The sequence below is a fragment of the Myxocyprinus asiaticus genome, chromosome 49 (assembly GCF_019703515.2).
Source record: "Myxocyprinus asiaticus isolate MX2 ecotype Aquarium Trade chromosome 49, UBuf_Myxa_2, whole genome shotgun sequence".
Classification (NCBI taxonomy): Eukaryota; Metazoa; Chordata; class Actinopteri; order Cypriniformes; family Catostomidae; genus Myxocyprinus; species Myxocyprinus asiaticus.
In genome coordinates, this window is record NC_059392.1 from 22,123,944 (window position 1) to 22,150,281 (window position 26,338).

At 37.6% G+C, this 26,338-nt stretch overlaps 2 protein-coding genes across 4 annotated transcripts in view; one reads left to right on the forward strand and one right to left on the reverse strand.

Moving 5' to 3' along the window:
• The window catches only part of LOC127438460 (E3 ubiquitin-protein ligase RNF123-like), a 202,867-nt gene that overhangs the window by 111,365 nt on the left and 65,164 nt on the right, over window positions 1-26,338 (forward strand). The gene's annotated exons all lie outside the window — the stretch shown is intronic.
• Window positions 2,013-25,512, reverse strand: LOC127438453 (amphoterin-induced protein 3-like). Of its 3 annotated transcripts, XM_051694058.1 has the most exons (4): window positions 24,493-25,512; window positions 22,898-24,314; window positions 21,861-21,894; window positions 2,013-2,957 (listed from the first exon to the last, which is right to left on the reverse strand). In XM_051694058.1, the coding sequence occupies exons 2-4, from the start codon at window positions 24,194-24,196 to the stop codon at window positions 2,911-2,913; spliced, it is 1,380 nt and encodes a 459-aa protein (XP_051550018.1). In that variant the 5' UTR covers window positions 24,197-24,314; window positions 24,493-25,512; the 3' UTR covers window positions 2,013-2,910. The 3 variants fall into 3 exon arrangements, with proteins under 3 accessions (XP_051550018.1, XP_051550020.1, XP_051550017.1); XM_051694060.1 differs by lacking the exon at window positions 21,861-21,894 and having other exon boundaries at window positions 2,016-2,957; XM_051694057.1 differs by lacking the exon at window positions 2,013-2,957 and having other exon boundaries at window positions 21,869-24,314.

Sequence of the window (26,338 nt, forward strand, 5' to 3'; positions counted from 1 at the left end):
CCAAAACTGAACAAGTGCTTTGAAATTTTCAGACAAATCAGAAGTGTTTTGTTGTGATAATTTATTAAACATTTTGCTTTTTACATATTATTGTAATCGGTAAAAAGTTCAAACGGATCAAATAGCATACACTACCGTTCAAAAGTTTAGGGTCACTTACTCATTCTTTATTTTTTTATTTTTTTTCTCCACATTTTAGAATAATAGTAAAGTCATCACAACTATGGAATAATAGAAATGGAAATATGGGAATTATGTTGTGACTAAACAAAATCCAAAATAAATCAAAACTGTGTTATATTTTAGAATCTTCAAAGTGGCCACACTTTGTCTAGAATTTGCAGACATGTACTCTTGACATTTTCTCAACCAACTTCTTGAGGAATCACCCTGGGATGCTTTTTAAACAGTATTGAATGAGTTCCCATCTATATGCTGGGCATTTATTGGCTGCTTTTCTTAATTATTCGGTCCAAGTCATCCATTTCAAAAACTTTTTTTTTTAAATAAAATTTTAGTTTTGTAATTAAATAAATTAATATGTTGGCACAATTATATTTTTGTTCACAAAACTAATTTCAAACATTTAAGCATACGCCTTCAGATCAAAATATTTTTAAGATCATGAGAAATATTTCAGTCAAGTGTTTCAAAAGTTTTGAATGGTAGTGTATGTCGTAGGAAAGCTCTCAAAGAGTAGAATACAACTAGCCTATTTATTTTACTCACAGACAAAAATATAGCGAGTAATAGCTAAGTATATGTCTTTGACATACATGTTACATGTAAACAGGTGTTGCTTATAAGCCATGTTTTCGCTTATAACTTCACAAAAAATAAACAGAACATAACATTACTCATACCATTACTTAGAAGATGGGATTCCTGTTAATACGAGCCCACACACAACGCAATCGGATGCATAGATCATTAGATAATCCACACGAAGCACAATGTTCACTGGCTAAAAAAACACGTTAGCTTTCCTCGATCAGATGACTTAATTGGAAATGATGTAGTGCGTCATGGAACGCTAAACCAATCATATTTGGATTCAGATTGCTTCAACCAGATGTGGAAGTCATCCAAATATGGGCAGAGAGGATCGTCCACTCTAATTACATATGGTCACCAGGAGATGGTGCCAAGTACATGAAACAGGCACAATGATGGCTCAAATGACACAGAATTTAACTGAATGAGATCTTGTTACTCTTGCCTGCATGCTTTGCAGAGAGAGCATACCTTTAGTCATTTTAGTATTTGCATATGTATTTAGTTCTTATGTACAATTATTATGCTTTATTTGTTTGGAGAGGCTTTGGGACACTAGGAGACGTTTTTGGGCACTAGGATGAATTATATTTGTAATGCTATAACATTTGATTGCTTTGTTGGACCACCACAAAATTGTACTCAGTTACAGGTGACCTGATTGAGAACAAAATGAAAGCAGTTTTTCAGAGCTACCTTATTTACACCCTGAGAAATATGTAAAATCAGAAAAAAAAGAAAAAGATTTGTTTTTTTGGTGTGATTTTTAAACAGTTTCTTAAGCTGAGAGTCTCATAATTTATCATAATCAGTATCGAAGAGTTTTATTTATTTATTATTTATTTTTGTAGAGTTATGAGCCTCTAATTTTGGGCATGCCACGGCAACAGGAAATCTTTAAAAACACCTTCAGAGCTTAAGGGTTAAACAGTTTCTCGAACGCCTTGTTTATACTTCGGTTCTTGACTGCCACAGTTATGCTGACCTTGTTGGATGGCGTTTTCAAGATTGATCTGTACTGTAGTGACAATTCATCACCATTGATTCTTCCTGCTGTCGCAAATAATTGTCTCCAATGCCAAGTGATTGTCTGGACTGAGCCATGTGCAGTTGTGTCGACCGCTCGCTTTACACACCCTGCCTTTAGATTCACTTTTGTTTGCTGCCTCTATTTATTTTAGATTAAGAGCAGAGTTTCCCAAACTGTGGGCCATGGCCAACTAATTTGCAGGGTGGGTGTGTGTTGCTTGGGAAATCAAAAGTATTGTTTTAAAAGACATTGAAATTTCACAACGTCGTAGACAGGTAAATTGCTGCAAGATTTCAGCGCTTGCGGTGTAAACCGCTTCGTTTATTATATTGGGGTCCATCATTTGCAATCAAGCTGTAATTTTGCCAAATTATGCAAAAAGTATGACATTTAATTGTGTGTATTTAGGAAACATACAATTTTAGCAATGAAATCAGCCTTAGGAGGACAAAAGGCTGAGATTTTATTTCAAAAATGTTAAAAAAGTCATTTCCATCAGCGTCATTTCCACCACAGAATTCTTCTTTTCGCTTTACCATGTTTCATCTGGTTAGGACACTTTATTAGAGTTAGAATGAGCAAATGCGTGCTGCATATTTCTTTCTGTTTTGTTTGTGTCCTAAATAAGATGTACACACCTAGTAGGGCATACATTGATTTTCTTTATTGCAACATTCTAGATATATCTCACTTTCACATTCAGAATGTGATTTCACCACTTCGAGCAGAGAGAGGCATTCATATATTGTCATCTAGTCTACGTTGTTTCATTCATTATTGCTTTAGACAGGAAATAAAGAAATATAGATGTGGCATTTAAAAACACGATTACCTCCACACATTGTCTTTCACTGAATTGTCGGCATCTCTGTTTTGCCTTGCTGGTAAACAGTGCATGGGCAGAGTTTTCAGGAACAGTCTTGTGAATTTGTGTTTCGTAAGGAGAAAGATTATTAAAGACTGTAGAAAACAAAAACGCTGTAGGTGCATGGCTTGTTACGGTTCTGGATATGGGTTTCAGGAACTGCACTGGATGTTACAGCCCAAGATGTGTTTGTTGTCTTATCCACAGAGATTATTGTGGATTTGAACGTGTGGTCCATATGTCAGGGACAGGGGGCTGCAGGGTGAACGCTGTTTTGGATTGACACATCTGAAGAGAAAAAAGTAAATAAAGAGAAAAGAGAGTGAGAGAGAGTTAGAATTGAGAATGCAACACAGGTGAAAGCAATCTAATCAGGATTTTATGGATATTGTGTCTTGATATGGTCTGCAAAAGTCCAGATGATCTGTCATAGTTTACTCAGCTTCATTTTGTTTCAGACCTGTATTTCTTCTGTGGAACACACCAAGCTTATCTTGTGCATTAGATGTATGGGATCCCTCAATGGTGCTTTTATGTTTTGTTTTGTTTTTTTGTTTTGCTTTGCTTTGTGTTTTTTTTTTTTTTTTTGTAGTTTTTTCTATCTTTTGCTTTGCTTTTGTTTTGGTTTTTGTTTTGTATTGATTTGTTTTGTGTTTTGTATTGTGTTTTGTATTGATTTGTTTTGTGTTTTGTATTGTATTTTGTTTTTGTTTTGTAGTTTGTATTGTGTTTTTTTTTATTTGCTTTGATTTTTGTTTTGCATTGTTTTGTTTTTGTATTGTTTTTTATTTGCTTTGCTTTGTTTTGGTTTGTGTTTTGTATTGTTTTTGTGTTTTGTTTTGTATTGTTTTGTTTGTGTTGTTTTTGGGGTTTTTTTGTTTGTTTTTTTTGGGGGGGGGGGGGGGGGGTTGAATTGGTTTGTTTTTTGTATGCTGTGGGGTTTGGTTTGCTTTTTGTTTAGTTTAGTTTTGTTTTTAGAGCTTGACTGCATCCATTCACATTCAATTTCAATGGAAAAAAATAGCCTGGCCATTTTGAAAAATTTGGCAAGTCATACAGGTTTGGAATGAAATATGTGTGAACAGTTCCTTTTAAAAGTGCACTGTGTAATTTCTTTCATTAGGGGCACCAAATTGACTTTAAACCTGTTATTTTGATTTAAGAACACTGGCTCAACCAATGGTGTCAGTTGAGGGTGGGCCCCAAAATGGATTGTCCAAACAAAGGGGGGAGTGTTTGAAACTTGTTTGAAAGTCATTAAGAGCAGATATTACACTCTTCACATTAAACCTTGATAATATTAAAACCCTAAAGGGTACAACTGAGCCTTATAAAATTGACATCTACTTTTTTGGGTTATAATCAAGACACTTCAACACAAAGCATCACAACCCTGTCACACTCTCTTACATTTGCATGTGTGTATTTTCGCCCATCTGACCAATGCTGGCAGAAAGTCCAAACGACAGAGCCATTCTCACTCCTCTGGAACAGTGACGAGATGACCATCCTTTGATGTGTGATGGCCAATGTGCGATTCAGAGAGCTGCACAAACATATATTCAAATCCTTTTGATTTCAATGTGTATCTTCCGTACCAGCCAAGACACATTTTTGAAATCAAAGAACAAGATAGAGCCAGTGGAACAATTTTGTTCGTTACATCCTTGATAGTCTAGATATGATAAGAACACTAGGGATGGGCGATACCACTTATTTTCTTTTTGATCCGATATATATATAATTTCAAGTCCAATATCGTTGATTCCGATACCAATACCGATCCTTCTATTAAATTGATTTTTATTTTATTTTTTTGCAATTTCTTGTGATAAAATGGGAAATTACATTTTTTCTTTTTAGTCATAATTTGAGTCATTATAATTTTTTTTTATTTTTTTACATTTGTGTGCCTAAACAGACAATTATTAGACTTCTACTTTGTTTACCCTTACAAAAATTAACCATGGTTGAACTATAGTTACTGTAGTGAAACCATGGTTCATTTTTGTAAGGGTAAACCAAAATAGAAGTCTGATAATTTTCTATTTAGGCTCACAAATGTAAAAAAAAAAAAAAAAAAACATTTAAACCACAGTTACCACTCAATTAACCATGGTTACTACTACAATATAACTGTAGTAAAACCATGGTTTTAGCCCATAAAAACAAAAACAAAACATGGTTACTACAAAATTACTTTAGTAAAATCATGGTTAACTATTTTATGTAATTATTTATTAACAACAATTACCCACAAACTCATAAGAAATGTCACCTTTAGATATGTTGTTATTTTAGCGTGAATTTACTCCAGAAGTTTCTATCATTACCTCTACAAGGCACTTATCCCTCTTGTTTGAATGAGCCTTGTGACGGCGCAAGTGCTTTTCTGCTAGTCTTTCAGCATGCATGTTAAGATGAGTGGAAGAAGAAATAGTTCCCATCCTGCACAAGTATTTGCTAATATAGCCTAATCCTTTTTATAGTTAGGTAATTCAGAAAGAAAAGCCACAGGAAATTTCTGTGACTAGGGTTCAAAACAGGGTCTTTTTCACAAATGGTCAGTGAATGGATGTCTTGTACCTTAAGAAAATGTTGATTAGTCAAACTCTTGAGGTTGTTTGTAATTAAAATGAGTTTGTTATTTAGAATGTAATTAAAATTATTAAATAGTTATCAATTATTAAATAGTTGTAAAAAAAAAAGAAAAAAGAAAAGTTTAATACAATGTATTGAATATCAACCACTTATGTCAAAATGATGACATGGTTGTATGAATATAATTGTTGCATACAGTCGAGAAGGTCAAGACTTCTAAGGTGGGGAAGGTCAAAACCACTATTTTAAGAGGGGCGATTTGCCGTTTGATGTTTTTATGACTAGCTGCATTTGATAGTTGCATAAAAGTTTCTAAAATATCTAATATTTCTCACAACAAAAACATGGGATTTTTGCCTCTAATGCTTTTTAAAAAAAAAGTATTGGGACATCAAAGTGTACTTTGTCCATGGAAAGTGCCCACAGATTGGGCCGAAACAGGCAGGATTTCTCCAAAGCTATGCCAAGGCAAAAACAGGTGACTAAACCCCTCTGTTCACTCTGCATGTCTCTGGAAGCAAAATCCTTTATTTGGCATAACAATTTTCACACTCTGTTCAATTCAGAGCAGCCTCGACTCACCCCAGCCACAGTTTACGTCCCTGTGAAAAGCTGCAAGAACATGTCACCTCCTCACAAGCTAAGAAGTGTGTCATGAATGCATGCAATTGTGTAAGTGCTGAAAATTTACTTTTATTTTACCCTATAGTACTTAATAATTATAGATATCGATGCTGCAGGGTGTTATTAGACTGTGGGGACAGTTATGGCTATACGAAACGAGTGTTTTTAGGTGCCAGCATTCTGCAGTAATACCCCACTCCATGAGACTCGACGTTCCAGATCTGTAAGTATTGGTTTAGTGCAGCCGTTACAAAAGCAGCCACATGGAGCCGTTGAGATGCAGAATTGCTCCCAAGTTAGAGCATTTGCTTAGTGAGAGAAGTTTTTTTTATATATATATAACTGAAGTGCAAGAGAAAAACAACAACAGTTATGCACCATAGAGTGGCGCTAAAAGATATACACTGATGAGTCAAACCATTATGACCACCTGCCTAATAAGCTTTTGGTCCTCCATGCCTCCGACCTGCCGAGGCATGGACTCCACAAGACCCCTGAAGGTGTCCTGTGGTATCTGGCACCAAGACATTAGCAGCAGATCCTTTAAGTCCTGTAAGTTGTGAGGTGGAGCCGCCGTGGATCGGACTTGTTGGTCTAGCACATCCCACAGATGCTCAATTGGATTGAGATCTGGGGAATTTAGAGGCCAGGGCAACACCTTGAACTCTTCATCATTTTCCTCAAACCATTCCTGAACAATGTGTGCAGTGTGGCAGGGCTCATTATCCTGCTGAAAGAGGCCACTACCATCAGGGAATACCATTGCCATGAAGGGGTGTACCTGGTCTGCAGTGATGTTTAGGTAGGTGTCACGTTTCAAACTGACATGTATGGCCAGACCAAGGGTTTCCCAGCAGAACATTTCTCAAAGCATCTCACTCCCTCCACTGGCTTGTCGTCTTCCCACAGTGCATCCTGGTGCCATCACTTCCCAAGGTAAATAGCGTACACATACATGCAAGGACGGATTAACCACCGGGCCGATCGGGCCATTGCCCAGGGATCTCTAAACCCAAAGGGCCCTGAGCTCTAAATAAATAATTAAAAAAATTTTTTTTTTTAGATGTTTATTATAAATCCACGTAAATGTCAGCCTTATGAGATGTACCATTTGTTTGGCCAAATGCGTGCTGGACTACAGCAGTGCGAGCACAGACACTCGAGTGCACGTCAGGGAATCTGCATCTCACAGGTGCAACGCGTTTATTTGAAGGACTACAGAGAACAGCCTTTGATTCACAGAACGCTTTCAAACACAAAGATAAAGTGCAGTTTACCCTGGCTGTGTACAAAGCTGATGGTTTAAATTGATAAAAGCGACAGAATTTGTGCAACAGTATGGAAGACTTTAAAAAGTCCTGCATGCATTTAATGTTTAATGACAAAGCGAAAGATGCCTTTAATACCCTAAATATGTGCACGGTAACCTTTTGTAATATTTGGTTAACCACAAGAGTTCACAAACAGTTATTTTGTTATTTGTCAAGACTCAGGAATAAAGAACGTTTATTGCCATGGATGCTTCAAACATAATCTCAGATTAGAAGGGAATAAAGTGCAGTGAACTATGAGCCTAAATAGCACAACACATTGATCTTCAAAAGCTCGAACAAAAATAATCTCTGTCACTGCCTGCAACGTAGGCCTATTCTTAATAAATGGAAAATGCATAATTCTGCCTGGGAAGGTTCACTTTCCATGAGGCAGCAAACGCTATGGTTTATAAACCTCTTTGGGATGCTTTGATATGAAATGATTCAGTATTTAACTTGTGTAATTATTGTCTGCACACCAGAGCAAAAGAAAAAAAGAAAAAACAAACATTGGCTCATTGTTTAACAAGCGCTGAAACTTTGCCAGGTGAAAATCATGTGTAATAGTCACATTAAGTCCTCTTTGCAACCTGAACTTCATCAGAATGTCGATGTGTGACACCAGCGCTGATGCAGCGCAACAAATCATGAAACGGAACACAGGTGTCTTGAGATGCTTTTATAAATATTAAAGTTTTTTTTTAACTTAATGCAATGTCTAAAAAAATGCGATGGTCCTGAGTTGTGGTGCAACGATCAAAGTCGTCCATCCAGTGCGTGTCTGCATAGAAAAACAATTTAAAAACAGTGCAGATGCAGATGTGAACAGCCTGTAACTCGCCCTATAGCCTGCTTGAAAAACTGACCCAAAACCTGATGGTTTGTCAGGTACCGCCGGACTCCGATTGGGTTGAAGACCTCTATACACATGCAGAATAACCGAAGAGTGATTTTTGGTACTTGAATACCGTACACATCCCTATTAATAATGTATGATTTTGGATCGTTCATAATTAAATAGGACATATAACTGGCCGTGTAAGACATTGCTACAAACATTTCTTCTGTCTATTTGAAAAATCCAACCAAATCTGCCAGGCGTCCTGTAGCGCATAAAGGTGAACGTAGTCACGTCATTGGGGACCTCCACGGTGCACCGGCCCATGGGTCTCTCGGGTCTTAATCCGTCCTTGCATACATGGCCGTCCACGTCATGTTAAAGAAAATGGGACTCATCGGACCAACCAACCTTCTTCCACTGCTCCAAGGTCCAGTTCCGACGCTCGCGTGCATTGTAGGCGCTTTCGACTGTGGACAGGGGTCATCATGGGCTCTCTGACCAGTATGCGGCATACGCAGCAGGGTGCGATGCACTGTGTGTTGTGACACATTCCCCTCGTAAACATCATTGCAATTTTCTGTGACTTGTGCCACAGTAGAGCTCCTGTCGGCTTGAACCAGACGGGATAGCCTTCGTTGCCCTCACGCATCGATGAGCCTTGGGCGCCCAAAACCCTGATGACGGTTTGTGATTTGTCCCTCCTCGGACCACTGTTAGTAGGTTCTCACCACTACTAATCTGGAGCACCCCACAAGCCTTGCTGTTTCAGAGATGCTCTGACCCAGTCGTCTGGCCATAACAATTTGGCCCTTGTCAAAGTCGCTCAGGTCTTTACTCCTGCCCATTTTCAACACGTTGACTATGAGAACTGACTGTTTGCTTACCATCTAATCTACAGTCCTTGACATGTGGTCTTGTTAGGAGATGATCAACATTATTTGCTTCACCTGAGAGTGGTCACAATGTTTTGGCTCATCAGTGTATATAAAAGGTGTACATACTTAAAAAATGTCTATATGTTGATGCATAACAAAGCATCAAAGTATAAGTGTTTATTTTAAAGGATTGCTCAACCACAATTATCGATTTTTTTTCTTCTTTTTTTTTTAGGTTTGAAATGATAAATCAAGAGTTGTACTCTTTCCAATTAAACAAAGTATTTAGACACTTTCTGGTTATTAAATATTAATGTACTGAACTACACCTGTCATTATTCTGCTATGACACCTGTGTGAACCTGAGGGGAATTAGCTTCATGCATCCACTAAAAATCACTATGGAATTGCTGTTAGGTCCCATTTATAGTTTATGCTGCCCCATCCTTGAATAAAAGTCTTTTTGCTTTTTAAAAATAAAGTTAAAATGTACTGCTCAAACTGTTGAGGTGGGATTATAATGATCAGGACTTTAGTTAAAAATGAACTTTCAACTCTCTAACTCTTAAAGTTGGGATCCTTCTGAAGGATATGCAGAGTTGTAGGTGCTACACAAAAATAGCACAATGTGTGGTGAACTAATTTGACCATAAGTGTAGAATCTTCGAATTTTTAGGAATAATAACATGTATTCTACTTCCTTCTTATAGTTTCATCATGACTAGATGGGCCAAGTTTCACCTAATAGGCATTGATGGCGTGTAAATGTGAGCAGTCATCTGTTAATATTTACAGATTTCTTATATGTCATACCTAAGCATAAAAATGAGGATGTTTCTCCTGCTTGGTTTCAGTGACGGCTCTTTTAGGACTTGGGAGAAAGTGTTGAGAACATAATAATAATGTTATTATTAATATATAAATAACCTCTCATTTCTTGCCCTTACCATTTGTAATTGGAAGTTTTGAACCATGACATGCCAGCACCAGTACTTTTGTCTGCAATGCATCAAGAACGGACTTTTCCAAACATCTGTTGTGCTGTTGAGATTTAGCGCTGCCCCTGTGTACTATAATTCTTTTTAGCATAATTTATATTTTCAAAAATGAAAGAAACAGTTGTCAGGTGTTTATGCCTCCAAACATCTAAATGTTTTGTGACTCATGAGATTTATTTTCAATCTGTATGTTAGCTGTACTAATATGGTAATGGTCTTGAACATTATGTCAAATTTAATTGGTTGCTTGCTCTGTATAGCACTAATAACGGTAAGTCACCTTAAGCCTGCCCTGGATGGCTTCAACAAATACCAGCAGAGCGACTAACACTCAGCTCAGAGCGCTCATTAACAATGTCTGCTAATTAACTTAAACAGATTTCAGGCTGTGCCTAAACATCCTGTTAGGTTTAGAGTGTCAAAATGGATACGGACACACACAACTAACAGAGGGAGTTTTTCTGATAACGATATCGATACCCATCCCAAAAAAATAAAAAGAAGTCATGCCTTAGATCTGTGTATGTCTTTGGCTGAATCAGACACAAACCATCATGATCACGTGGGAAATCGACATGTTTCTGAACATGCTTCCGAATGTTCAAATGCTCTCAAATCAATCCCATTCAACAGAATTACTGACAAGTGCCATCCCAATTCTTGCATCAATTCAAATGTAAACAACTTTCTTTATGGCGCTACTGATAGCGTGTTGCGCAAGCATCCTCAGAGACACGGCTTCTTGTCCTATGCAAACCAGTAAGCGATTGTGTTCACATAGATAATGGTGATTCGGAGGTTGTATTTTCTCTTGAAAATTAAAATTTTACTCCACTGACTGTTAGGTTTAGGGTAAAGGCCCCTGCACACTTCCTACGAAATTGAAGAACAAATGTGTGTAACGTCATTTAGAACAAAATCTGTCCAAAACGATGGTGTTTTTCCATTCGTTACGGTGGTTCGTAACAGCTCGCCAGGCCAAACTTTAAGGAAAACTTCTTACCAGCTGCTAAACACCTTCTGAAGACCTGATATACTTTACTGAAATCAAAGAATGAACGTGTGTGATAAACGGGGCTGTAGTGGTGGTGGTGTAGTGGGCTAAAACACAGAACTGGTATGCAAAAGTTTGCTGGTTCAGTCCTCACAGCCACCACCATTGTGTCCTTGAGCAAGGCATTTAACTCCAGGTTGCTCCGGGAGGATTGTCCCTGTAATAAGTGCACTGTAAGTCGCTTTGGATAAAAGCATCTGCCAAAGGCATAAATGTAAAATGTAAATGTCAAATCTGGCCAATAAGGTGTTTTTGAGTTTTTTTCGGTGGTTTGTAACAGCTCACTGTGGCAAATGTTTTGGAAAACTTTGAACCGGCAGCTAAATACCTTCTTCCTGCCATTGGTCCATGTCATCAGTAGACCTGAAGCTCCACCTCCTTTGAAGCCGGCAACTAATTCTGTTAACGTTGTTCAGTCAGTCAACATGAACACACCGGCATGCAGAGTTAATACTTCTTTTATCCCCGAACAAAGAAGAACTTCTCCGGAAGTATATCGGGGCCTTAACTGCCATCGGTCCACGTCATCGATAGGTGTGACCTGGATCTCCACCTACTTTGAGGCCAACAACTAATTCCAGTTCAGTCAGTTAAGATCAGTCAACATGAACACAACGGTGTGCAGAGTTATTAGCGAGCTGGTGCAAATGTACCTACATCTGTACGAATGTTCGCATTGAAATGTTTTTTAAGACAATGTCATTCTACTTTCTTTTTTTTTTTAATTAGTCTTCAAAAATAATAAAATCTACTCAGATACGCTTAAGTGCCCATTCACTCTATTGTTTGATATGCTGCTTCACTCATGTGCCATTTCAAGCCAAATGCCATTCACACATCTGCCCAAAGTAGGCTTGTTGCAATTATTAAATAATCAACCGATTGCAGTTATTTGATCTATACTGTTATTTGAGATACTGAGGTTTATTTTACACTTTAAATTGCAATCATATTTTACTGTTCAAATAAGGGACTGAATGGCGCATTTGAGTGTCTCATTCAATTACACTCCGACCGTCTCGCCTGAGATGTGTGAAGATTTACCGCTTCTGAACCAAACTTGAAGCGCTGTGATGTACGCGCAGTCTTCAGAGGTTCATGCCAAACCCCTGCGAAAATAGAAACAAGGATATTAGTGAATGCAAAGCGCTCCGGTTTCACTTTAATTTAACGAACGTGTAATGACAAATGTTATTTATCGTTGTGGGTTCATACACGCAGCATACACCTATGACAAAAGCATGACAATTTGTATGACAATTAATCATCATAATTGTGAAAGTCCTAAAACAGACAATTAATCGTCATAATTGCAATTATTTGTTTTACAATTAATCATCAGCCAAATTTCATAACTGTGACAGCCCTAGCCCAAAATAAGTTATGCCTATCATCATTCTTTTCTTTGTTTGTTTGTTTATACCAATCTATGCAGTAGTATCAGTGTCATCATAAATTACAATGACAGCATGTAACCGGTGCATATTATAGCCACTTTTAATGTGTTAGCACATTAGTGTCATGAATTCAGAATGTAAACAAGACAAATTACAGATTTGCATATACTGTATATTTAAATCATTAAGTGGTTAAAAAAAGCATATTTTACTGATCTCATGTGAATTCCACTCATAGAATGAGGCATGGAGGCATTGATAACACACTTTATTGTCACATTAGTTAAATAGTCCTCTTATTTAAATGCTCCTAAATGGCTCCCCCAGTGGTGTGATGAGTGTCTGAATGTTTGCAAACAGTATCCTGTTGCTCAGCTGTTTCAGACTTCTTTTTGGCTCTGAGTGAAGAACAAAGAAGAACTTCTCTGTGAGTGTGCTGGGGCCTTTAGATTTTGGGTTAGTTAGGGGATAAGGTTCACTGTACAACTGGTTTTGATGCCACTCTTTTAATTGGAAACTAGAGCTTACACATACTCATACTTTCAACAACACTTCTAGCTTCCACCACTGGGGGCAGTAATTCAAATTTTGTTAAGAACGGACGGATTATAGCAGCAAAACTTTCGACCTGCTGTTGTCAAATTCAGTGCGATCAGTCTGACTTGTCTACCTGGGTTCTTGAGGTAAAAGTTCTATTCATATATTTTATATTTTTTTTAGTGATTAGTATATAAACCTTTCAAGACAGACCTACCATGAGCTACGAGGTGGTTAGGTAAGGTATATGTATCTTTAGAGGCCGTAAGTCAGTGTGATTTAAGCTTTCTTAAAGTTGTTTAATTGTTAAACTCCCTGTGAAGTACTACACAATCCATGATCCTGAAGAGAGATCGACCAATTAGATTACTTGCTGTTAGAATGGAAAGCTCCAAAAGAGCTTACCGTTGACCACCCACTCCCATAATGCACTGAGTAACGTTTTAGAGTTATATACTTGACTATTTTGGAATAAACTTGAAATAAACAGTGTAGTATTTATAGTCAGTAACGTATGTTCATTTAATATTGTACCAGTGTTTATGATTCTTTTAAGTCACTGGCAGAGCTTCATGGGATGAGTAGTTTATTTGCTCAGTAAAGTACACAGTCTCGTACCTTTTATTCAAATACTTTTTGCCTCAATCAACGTTTATGTTGTAAATCATCTCAGAGCTTTCATTCAAGGCTTCAAGGATTGTTTTGGAGAAAATGAATGTGGGGAAAAAATACTTACAGAACCAAGGCTGCTGAAAGTTGCAAGTATTGCAGTTATAATACAGTAGCTGCACCCATATTTGTAGGCGATATCCCTCAGCATTAAGATAACTGTTTTTGGCCTTGTGAATCTTGATAATGTTTCTCACTGTGTGTGTGAATGTATTTTAATAGTTGTGCATTTGAGAAGTCTAATCTAATCTCTGTTACTTTGACCTAGTCCCTAATGGCTTTTTCCTCTTTGTGTGTATCGATTACACAAGTCATCTGATGAATCTAGGCCAATGCCCTAATTCCACCTCATTGATAGTTGACAGAATTTTGTGTGAAGAATACAAATGTGAAATACTTTCTTTAGCATGTTTAATAGGTTTGATTTTAATGTTTTACTTTATACATTTTCATAGCATTATAAAGAAACTACTAGCATGGCCAAGTCACAGTCTACACAATGTCTCTACAATTGATTTTTTAGGGTACTGATTCACTGGATTTGGATTGTTGTGTTGTGCAGAGAAGTCAGAGACATGTCACACATTTTTAACGAGGACTGCCAGACATTTAGTTCAACCTCTTTGGGTATGCAAGCTTTCTCTGAGTGATGTTAGAACATTAAGAAACGTGACTCTAAGAATTTAATTATTCTTGTTCAGATTGCCATTCTAATTAACGATTCCAAGGAAGAAAGAATTGGCAATGTTTGGAAAACCATTCTTATTGCATTTACTGTGCCCAACAGTCTGTTGTCAAATTATACATTCATTTCAGGTTTCCACAGAAAATGTAATTACAAATCAGAGATAAAATGTATTGTACAATATACTTGCAAAATACAAAGAAAGGTATTATCCGTTTACATTTATTGCATCTAGAAACTTTGCCGTCTTTGTTATTTACAGTGGCAAGAAAAAGTATGTGAACCCTTTAGAATTAGCCGGTTTTCTGCGTTAATTGGTCATAAAATGTGATCTCATCTTCATCAGAGTCATCAAAGTATAACACAGTGTGCTTTAGCTAACAACACACAAACAATTATAATATTTAAAGTCTTTATTGAACACACCCCATTAAACATTCACAGTGTCATGGAAAAAGTAAGTGAACCCTTAGATTTAATAACTGGTCGATCCTCTTTTGGCAGCAATAACCTCAACTAAGCATTTCCAGTAGCTGCGAATTAGACCTGCACAACATTCAGAAGGAATTCTGGACCATTCGGCCTTACAGAGTTGCTTCAGCTCAGCCATATTCTTAGGAAGTCTGGTGTGAATGGCTCTCTTGAGGTCATTCCACGGCATTTCTATTGAGTTAAGATCTGGGCTCTGACATGGCCACTCCAAAAGGTGGATTTTTTTAAGCCATTCTGCAGTGGATTTACTTTGATGTTTAGAGTCATTTTCCTGCTGATTCACCCAACTACTACTGAGCTTCAGCTGGCGCACAGGCACCCTGACGTTATCCTGTAGGATATCTTGATAAACTTGGAAATACATTTTTCCCTCTGATGGAAAAAGCCCTGAAGCAGCAAATGAACCCCAAATCATGATGCTTCCTCCACCGTACTTCACCGTTGGGTTGATGTTTTCATATCGTATGTGGTGCCCTTTTTATGCCATACGTAGTGCTGCGTGTTATTCCCAAACAATTCAGCCTTAGTTTCATCAGTCCATAAAACTTTTTTCCAGTAGCATTGTGGAGTTTCAAGGTGGTCTTCAGGAGCACAACAATGTTTTTGTTGAAAAGCAGCTGCTTCCTTGTGGTGTCCTGCCATGGACATAATACCTGTTTAATGTTTTCCATATAGTAGACTCATGAACAGAGATATTAACCAGTTCCAATGATTCATTCAAGTCTTTAGCTGTCACTCTAGGGTTATTTTTGACCTCATTGAGCATTCTGTGTTGTGCCCTATGAGTCATTTTGGCTGGACGGCCACTTCTAGGGAGAGTAGCCACAGTACAGACAATTTATCTAACTGTGGACAGATGAATGTCTAGCTCTTCAAGATAACTTCATAACCCTTTCCAGCTTTTTGCAAAGCAACAATTCTTGACTGTAGGGCTTCTTAGATCTGTTTTTTTGCTAGACATGGTCCAAGTCAGCAGATGCTTCTTGTGAATAGCAAACAAAAATGTTTGAGTGCTTTTTTAAGTCAAAGTAGCTTTAACACACACTTCCAATCTCGTTTTATTAATTGGATCCAGGTTTGCCAACTTTGGACTCTAATTAGCTTTTGTTGACGTCATAAGCCAAGGGGTTCACTTACTTTTTCCACAGCACTGAGAATGTTTTATGGGATTTGTTCAATAAAGACATTAAAGATTATAATTCTTTGTGTGTTGTTAGCTTAAGTGCATTGTGTTTGTGTATACTTGTGTTTGATGAAGTTGAGATCACATTGTATGAATTAATGCAGAAAACGAGTTAGTTCCAAAGGGTTCACGCATTTTTTTTCTTTCCACTGTATATTAAAACCCATACTTTCAATTTAGTTTGTCAATGAGGCATTTATGCCATGTTTTAGCATATATACAATGGAAAGTTTAGTTTACGAATGAATCCTGTGCTTTTCTGCATAGTTGAACGCAAAGATGACAACAAAGTTTAAAGTTGCCATTATTGCACAAATTGTATATTTTATGCATATTTTATTAAATTATTCCATTTGCATTGATGGAAGAATGTAGAGGTTTCAGAACTGTCAGCAAAACTAAACAAATGTTGTGAAAATCGTTCTGTGTCAGTATTTTTTTTTTTTTATTGTTTTTTTTTTTTTAATTGAAGCAGTTGAATAAGAACTGGTTCTTGTTTGTACTTTGAGTTAAATATATTTTAAAGGTGAGTAATATTATGCTAATAAAAAAATACAAAAATGCAGCAAAACAAACCAAATCAAAAGTTCTTTTGTTCTCTTGAGGTTGACTCTCCACCACAAGCCTTGTTAAAAAGCAACAACCCCATTGTAAGATTCATCTCAGATGCAGATTACTACTAAATCTGTCCAGGCAGGGTTCATAGGGGGCGAGTCCTTGCTCTGAATGTGTTGTCTGGCTTGAAACGTTAATCAGAACGACTGTACATTTTCTTGATTGATGAAAGATCTTAAATGGAACTCTTTGCTGGTAATCGAAGGACTGTTGTCAAGCAGTGATGAATACCTTTGAAATGGATGGGTCAGAACAGCAGGGACTGATTGATGCTGTATACCAGGCAGGGTGATTTATCTATCGTTTGTCTCATGGATTTTGTCTCAGGGATGCTGACTTAACTGTTATTTTGATTTATTTATTTATTTTACATATGCATTTGTGAAATGAGATGAATAAGCATATATTTGTTTTATTTTTATTTATTTTACACTGCAAAAATACTTGTTTTGCATAAAACAATATAAAAACATCCTTTCAAGAAGAAAAATAAATAAATGTGGAGAAAAAATATGTGAGAGAAATATATTTTGATGTTCATTTTTCTTACACCACTGGCATTTTTCCCCCTTATTATTTTAAGCATAAATCTAACAAAAATTGGTTGAATTCCAATTTTTGAATTGGTTTGCCATTCATCGTGTTTTTGAAGTTTACAGCTCAGACACACTGGTTTACCAAGTTAAGTAAGCTTAACTTATTTAAATTTTCACACGTTTCTAATGCAAGATCAGATTTTTTTTTTTTTTTTTTTTTTTTAAAGCATCCAGTTCTACTTAAAGTGTTGAGGAAAAGAGTCAATCTAATCAATTACACATCCCTTATTTACATGTTCACAGGCTGTTGGGCAAAACTGTTGGCTTTCTCCTGCTGAGCTCTAATGATGGAAATCTTGCAGATATGGCAGAAAAAGAAAGCCGAGCTGATGTGATTGTATTATGCGAGACTAAAGCAGCGTGTCTGTTTATATTCATGCTGGCAATACTTGAGGCCTTTCTGCATTAAAGTGCATATTGTCTGAAATGATATTTACATGCGCTTGCATTACTAAGCTGTCGAAGTCTGTTTAAACCAGGTCCAAATTGACTCAATGACACATAAGTATAACATATTCACACAAATGCCTTTTTCCTTTTTCTTTAAAAAAATGTTTGGATACCTGAATTAATTGTTTGGCATCCAAATTATTAAAAAAAATTACCTACTATGTGCTCCGTGTCTAGGAGTGCTCAGTGTCTAGGAGTTCATAGAGATGTATACTGTAGTTTCATACTAAAATGTCATTTTAATACGGGTCACTAAGTTTGAGACTTGGACTCAAAATGCCGGACTGGATGCCAAGAAAAAACTCATTTTCAAAATAATAATTAATACAGTCTTTACCAACACAAAATAGTTATCGTTTTAAAGCTTAGAAGCTGTACTTTATGATGCATGCAGGCAGTATGACCAATACTGAACATATTATTGTAATCGGTAAACACATCAAACTGATCAAATAGCCATGAGTCATATATCATTGGAAAGCTCTCAAAGAGTAGAATACAACAAAGCTATTTTGTTTTACTCACAGACAAAAATATATCAAGTAATAGCTAAGTGCATGTCTTTGGCATACATGTTACATGTAAACATGTGTTGTTTATAAGTCGCGTTTTCGCTTATAATTTCACGAAAAATAAACAGAACATCAAATATCACACATTCCTTAGAGGAGGGGATTCCTATTAAAACGAGCCCACACACAATGTAATTGGATGTATAGATCATTAGATAATCCACACGAAGCACAATGTGCACACAGCACATAATGTGCAATCTGGCTAAAAACATGTTAGCTTTCCTGGATCAGATGACTTCTTCAGAAATTATGTTGTACGTTGCCCAGCACCATGGAACGTTAAAACAATCATATTAGGATTCAGATCGTTGCAACCACAGGTGAAAGTCATCCAGATATGGGCAGAGAGGATCGTTCACTCTAATTACATATGGCCACCGAGAGATGGTGCCAAGTACCTGACACAGACTCAATGATGGCTCAAATGACACAACATTGAACTGAATGAGATCTTGTTACTCTTACCTGCATGCTTTGGAGAGAGAGCATACCTTTAGTCATTGTTGTATTTGCATGTGTAATTAGTTCTTATGTACAGTTATTATGCATTATTTGTTTGGAGAGGCTTTTGGACATTGGGGGAAGTTTTTGGACACTAGGATAAATAATTTTTGTAATGTTATAAATTTTGATTGCTTTGTCTTATCAGCAAAAACATTTACTTAGCTACAGGTGACATGATTTGGAACAAAACAAAAGCAGTTTTTTGGAACTACCTTATTTACACACTGAGATATATAATGTTAATTCAGAAAAATATGAAAAACAAATGTTTATTTTTTTAATTAATTTTTCAGCTGTTTCTTAGACTGAGAGTCTTATAATTTATCCTAATCTATATAATAAAAAAATGTGAAAAGTTGTCTAAAATTATACCGAACAACTGACCCTCTTTTTTTATAATCCATTATTCTGGTCATGCCACTGAAACAGGAAATCTTTAAAAACACCATAAGAGCTTAAACGAAAATTTAAACTTTTATAAATGTGCGACAAAGTGTGAACGCTACTTGAGGATAAATTTAAGTTCTAAACATGGCCGAATATAAAAAATAAAAAATAAATAAAAAATTAATTATGTTTAACAAAAACATATTTACACACTTCACTCATTGTACATTTACCTGCAACGTAAACTGATGTCCTCCCTTATGGACACAGGCTCCATAATAATGCATATTAGTGTTTTTTTCCCCCTTGGAAGAAAACCTAAAGTCTTTCAGAGATGAAAGATTGCTTATTTTCAGAGATGTGGCCTTAGGTATTGCCTTGTAATCTGATCTGGAAAATTAGGGCCTTTTCTAGTAAGTGTGTGTGTAGTACACACTGTACATGCACAAAACTCATTATTGCATATACTGTAGAAAAGGCTCTCTTCCACACAAGCCTTGGGTTTCAGTTAGGGCCCAGCTTATGGAAAGTTTTTCCTGTGCTTTTTGTGCTGTCACAGTTTTAACATATTGTTGTGTGACAGTATTGATCTAGAGTGATAAATATTACACTAAAGAGGTGGACCACACACAGTTTAGAGGCAAAGGAACTGCACCCCATTACTTGTCCCCTAATAGCAGCTTCATACAGCATGAAAAAAAAAAAAAAAAACCCACAGATGGACCCAGAAAATCATGCATTCAGGATGGTGAAAATAATGAAATATTTTGAGCATGTGGATTTTCAGCATGTGGATAATATAAGGCATTCCAAACCTTCAAAATATTTGGAATAGGGGAGAGTGAGGTAAGCTGGGCCACCTTTTTCTTGTACTGTTGGCCAGGAGAAATGAGTGGTAAAACTAAGATGCCTAATTATATTTCAAGGTGTCTGGTAATAGTTTTTGTAATTGTAATAGTATGTCTTGCATTTGTAGGCAAAGATTACTATCACTATTGGATAAGAAGCTTACCCCAAAGCAAATGACACACTTTACCCCACAGCTACCATAATGGGAATAATATTTAATAAAAAAATATATATATTGCTAATCTTTATCCAAATCATTCTATAGCTATTAATACATTGGCAGTTCACTAAAATTTCTGTATTTATTTTAAGACTTTGATAAGTTTGCTTTGATATTACAGTTTACCATGTGCACAATTTCCTAAATTGAGAGTGTGGCACATCTTACCCCACTCTCCCCTACTCCAGGTTAGGTGAAAGTAAGATAGCTGAATGTGTGTCCATGCAGATATAGTTAGACTTACGACACAAAAAAGCATAATGGTGGTGATTTTAGTGACACTAGTACAGCTGTGATTCACAAAGCAGAAGGAGCATAATAATTAGTATGCAGTTATTCTGGGGAAGGTGGGCTTCGGTTCAAGGGTATTGTACTATTGTAAAACTCTGTTTGACTACATGTTTTCATTTGTGGGTCACAGCATATCACCAAATCATCAACCTGTTTTATGACCCCATGAAATAAAAATGTGGGTTTTTTGGCATTTAGTATGTTTATTTGCTTTTTTTTTTTTTTTCCTGAATCACTTCCTTCATTGACTGAGGTACCAGCAATGAAAGATTACCATTTGTTTGGTGTTTAGTCAGTGGTTTGTGCTGAGCAGTGGCGTCTCTACATTAGCACCAGATGTGGTGCTGTTGTGCAAAATGCCTGGTATAATAGTAGATATTATTTTGAGAAATTCTATAATTATTAAGGCTTGTTGCGTTAAATACATTTCTGTCAAATGCATGGCATTGCTTTGAGGTGTTGTTAATGCATTGATTTGTATTCGATTACAGTAACTGCAAAATATTGAGTCTTTCATTTTAATTAGTTTTGTAATGCTGTTCATGAGAGTTAGTGAGATAATATGAACAGTCTTTTACGATTTGCTTATATCTGGTTTGCTTTCAAGGTGACTTGAGCTTTGTGATGTAGAAATACATGTTAAATGGTGTTTTGTGTTGAGATAAAATTATTTGGGAAGTTTGTGTGTGGCATCATGTTCAGAGGTTGCGCTAGGAAATAATCTCTATCCGTCAATTTGAGGAACTGAGTTCATACTTCATACATCATACTTGTTTTCATTTTAAAAGTACTAAATACTAGGGCTAAATTCATACTTACTTTTTTACACTCTATTATCATGCATTTAGACACTGACGCAATGATTGATGTACAGTACGCAGTCAGGAAATAAGAGACCCTCTCCTCGAAATCCGAACACAACTGGGCAAATGAGACGCATATTACCGGGAGAACATAGCGATGGTACCTGTTAATACGCATCTTAATACCACAGAATAAACAGGGGCACACAGATACAGTGGGATTGTTTGAGATAAAGAGTTTTCACTAGGATAAAATTATTTTCTTGTTTCTTTTTTATCTGTCAAAATGACGGATAGCATTTGGAATTATCCGTCAATGTTTAAAAAATTGGTAAATGTTTTGACGGATAATTTTCAGTTAACGCAAACCCTGACGTGTGCTTAAGTGATTGTTTGTGCCCCACCAGAAATAATCCAAAAAACATGATATGTTATGACTAAACATTACGTTTTTTTGCAAAAATATCTCACAGCTTAGTTAAGTCAGGCTTCAGCTTATAGCCAGCAGCTTTTGGCAGAGTCATTTTGCACACACTGTTATACATTTGCACTTCAATACAAAAGCAGTTACTGTAGAACACACAATAAAGACTTCATATTACTAACAAAACAATAAAAAGGCAGACATTTACCTCTGGGGTCGAAGCAAAAGGATTTATTAAGAGGCTGATAAAAAAAGGGATTCGTGAAAGGGGAGGGGTAGGTGAAAAGAGGAAACATGAATTGCTTAGGTAGGGTGAAAGTACTTCAGCATGTAAACAAAATTTTCACAGATTCCATTTCATTCAAAGTTTAATCTTATTAAGGATGAGATGTGACCTCTGTACAGTATCCACATCTGTTCAGACCGTGACTTTTTTATTTTTTTTGTAAAACAACTTCTGCCATCGGAACAATTCCCCAGTGTTTTCTGGATCATTTTTTCCTCACCAAAACACTGCATGGCCCCTTCGAATTAAGTACTACCACTAACTATTAACCAAAATGCCAATGAGAAAAACATTGATACAAAGGACATACAGTTAAGTTTAAAAAAAAAATAAAAAATAAAAAACTGGAAATTCAGTTTGCACTTGTCATTCTCCTTCTTATCAATCATGCTATTTCTAGAGTAATAACAAGAGTTTATGCAGTATTCATTGGGTTATATGCTCTAGACAAGGCATTCATAGCTGTGAATCTATCAAGGCTCAAGCAGTGGTAAAGGGAAAGCATTTTACCCTTGTCATTTCAAGCCAATTTTTTTTCCTCTTGTAGCTTTGTGGTCAGTCAAGCCATAAAGCTGATTCATGGGAGCGCTCGGCTCCATCTTTTTGCCTGTTGTGTTTTTATATCTTTCTTCTCTCTGATTATATGTGCTTTTCTTTCCTGCTCTGTTCTGTTCCCTGCCTTTGGCTTGCAAACCCTCTCCCTAATCTGTCCTGAGAAGCTGTGCAGTTGCAGACTGCCACATCGAAGGACCCACGCTCTCATTCGAGCAAGTCGTTGGGATAACAGTAAGCAGCCACTATGGCACAATAGTGGTGTCTGAGAAGACGGAGGTGACAGAGTCGGCATCGCTCTGCGTTACTGCCAGCTTGGGGTGCTCATGGGCCATTGCTGCCCGTGGCCTCCCATTCTGTGCCTCCTTGATGGGTTCCAGAAAGACCACATGTTTGTTGTTACTGACCTTGTGGCCGGGACCCTCTGTGGTGGCAGGTGGCGTGGGCATCAGGATAGATGACTGGGCGGTGCATTCATTTGCAGGGCTTGGTGTCCCTGGTGGGGGCTGCTTGCGGCACCAGCAGCGGCAAGGTGTCAAGTAGAGGTACATTAGGACCAGAACCAGGCTGACAACGCAGCCCAGAAGGGTTGTAAAGCCAGTGTTGAAAGGCTCCTCCACCTGATGGTGAATCACCACGGTTACATTCACTTCCCGAGTCTCATTGCGTGACTCTTGATGGTTCAAAGCCATGCACAAGTACACCCCAGAGTCCTCCACTTGCGCTGCCAGGATTTCCAAAGTGCCATTTGCATACATTCGCAGTGTGTTGTTATTACCAGGAGGGGCAATATATTCCTTATGTGGGGACACCCACAGGTAGGCGAGATGCTTTCCCTTCAGTGATGTTTTACAATCCAGCAGCACTGAATCCCCTGTGTCTGCTCTCAGATTTTCTGTCTCCAGTTGTGGTTTTATTGTGCAGTTCTCAAAAAATCGCTCATGCTGGAGAAACCGCACTGAAGCACGCCGCTTGCCATAAAGCAAGCAGATATGGTCCTCTCGGAAGTCTCTCACTGAGGTAAAGCCTCGCTGCTCCCATTGTTTAAACATGCTATACATGGAGCACTCGCAATTTAGGGTATTGTTGTGCAGGAACAACCCTTGCTGTATTGATTCTTGCAAAGCTCCAATGTCCTCAACAGGAAGGTTGGGCATGCGGTTCGAGCTTAGGTCCAGGGTAATGAGACTGGAATGTTCCTGTATGGAAAAGAAAGGGAAGTCTGTCAGCCTGTTATGGCTCAGGTAGGCTTTCCGTAGGTTACTCAAATGGCTTAGGGCTTTGCTTTCCACCCTTACTATACGGTTATTGTAAAGGAGCAACTCTTTAACTCCTACTAACTCTTGAAAGTAGTGCTGCTCTATAACATTCAACTGATTAGAGGAAAGGTCCAGATGGCGAATGCTACTTGTATTCCGGAAGGTTCCTGGAGTGATGCTGCTCAGCAGATTGTGTGCCAGCTGTAAGGTGTCAAGATTGGGTAGGCCAGCAAAGCTGCCCTCCTCTAGACGTTCAAGAAGGTTGTGGTTAAAGTCCAAGGTTGCCACCATTATAGGCAACTCCAATGGAACTTGGTTGAGGCCGAGGTTGCTGCAGCTCAGGATGTCGGATGCAATCAGGCAGCCAGAAGGGAGATTTGCCCTGGCCAGCTGAAGCAGGAAAGTGCTCAGCATTAGGGGTGCAGCCACACCCTGAGCACACAGCATTGTGCCGTCAGAATGATTCTGTGTGTAAACAGAGCAGCCAGAGTTTCACAGGGATAGAATTCCACACGCCGTTGATTCGAAGGTGGTGCCTTGATTAGGTCTTCCTGTCTTTTCAAATCTAACGGATAGTGAGAAAGAGAACAAAAAGACATCAGTTATTTAATACAGCACATCCCTTGATTAATATTTTATTAATTCTTTGCTTTCTTGGCACTGTCCTGTCAGCCTAAGGCATAAGCATGGATCTAAGAGATGACTATTATTATTATTATTATATAGTTACATTTTAAACTTACCTTGAAAACAATTACTCCAAACTTCCTTAAATGTGTTGCCTCATAACTCTTGATTGGGTGGCTGCAGCACTCAATCTTTGCAGCTCATAGATTCAGAGTGCTGCCCCAGATTTCAGTCCATTCTCAGGAAGAGAGTGATGGAGAGGTTTCTTGAGTCAGTCAAGGGAGAGAAGTTGTTTATGCCCCATTCCCAAGGCTAATCCCAACCTTCTGTCCAACATTCTTTTAACAGTCCAAGTTTTCTTGCGGGCGTGACATTTGAGATAGGGCAGAAGAGATTTTAGATCATGAGTTAGCTCACTGCTGCAGGCTTGAGGATGGTTTTTGAGTAAGTCAGCATCCTGTCCACTTCAGTTAGTATAATCTTGCCCTCAGTTGAACAGCATGTGCACAGCGTGTCACATGAGCACTGGACCACAGTTTCCCTCTTAAAGCAAGCAATCTGTTGTTTGTTTTAACCATAAGATAGGGAGACGGTGCAGGTTTATATTGCTGTTGCTTCAGAAATAGGAGAAAGTAGGCCTTGAATTTTAGTTATAGATTTTGTCTAACCATTTTGTTCAGCTTGTAGCATGGATTGCAAACCACATTGCTGGGTTAGGGCTACTCTCGTCCAGCTGCCTCTTAAGCTTCCAGTATCCACGTGGCATCTGGATAAACTGGCGAAAAGATGAAAGCACAAACAAAGATTAGTATCTTAAAGCTGCGTTTGGTACTCCTCACAGATCCAGTTTGCTCATCAATATTGTTTTTCGTCTTAAGCATCCGTCTTGTTTCTCTATCCTCCTTTCTTTCCTTTCTTCTGATTTGCTTTCTGTTTTACAGGTCTCCCTCCTATCTTCTCTGTGTCTCTCTCTCTCGCAGACTGAGTGTGTATAGCACTCCCTCTCTCTCGTTCTCATTCTCTCTCTAGTGCTCTCTCTGAGCTCTATAAACAGACAGGCATGGAGTTTCGAAGGAGGGGCACTCTGAAGAGAGGGGTTCTTCTGAGTACTGATTGGTTGAAGTCTGAGTTTATGAAAGGGAAGTGTTTGCCAGTGTCTCCCCTGGTGGTGCTGTTTTTTCCCCCATCCCTTGTGTTTTTCCAATTATTTATTTCCCTTCGCAGGCACCTCTTTGGCAGGTTGTATTCACTCTGCTTAGCTTTTAACCCAATATTAACCCATGCCTTTTAATGGTGATCTGAATAAACCCTTAATTGCCTGGGTGGAAGTGCATATTAATGTGAATAGAGGGGTGAATCACTGAGGATTCTTATAGATCTTAAAGATGTTTCTTTACTGCTTTTTGTTGTTGTTGTTGTTGTTGTTGTTGTTGTAGCTTTTATGTGATTGTAACCTCTCATCGTTACTTTTTCATCTTGAGTATTATAATGTTTCTTTTATAACTGTGATGGTTGCATCCCATTACCATTTAAAAACATATTTATAATTATATTATAATATTGTCATTATTCAAGATAAACACTTAAGTGTATGATTTGAGATACATTTTCAGAATTTTATGGGCCGTTTACACGACAACGTTTTCAACTAAAAACGGAAAACTTTTTATGTGTTTTGGCTATTTGTTTACATGACAACAGCGTTTTGGGGCCTGAAAACGCAAACTTTTGAAAACGGGTTTCAAAGTGCAAGTTTTTGAAAACGATGCCATTGTTGTCTCCGTGTAAACATACAAAAACATATGTTTTGTGAAAACAATGACGTCATGCACACGCATATTACAATCTACGCATGTTCAGTCTATAGGCATGCCCGCGAGACATTCAAAACTACAATGGCGGACTACAGGACTGTGTTTGTGCTGCTCAAGATTTTGAGTTTATTGATGCTTCTCCATCAAA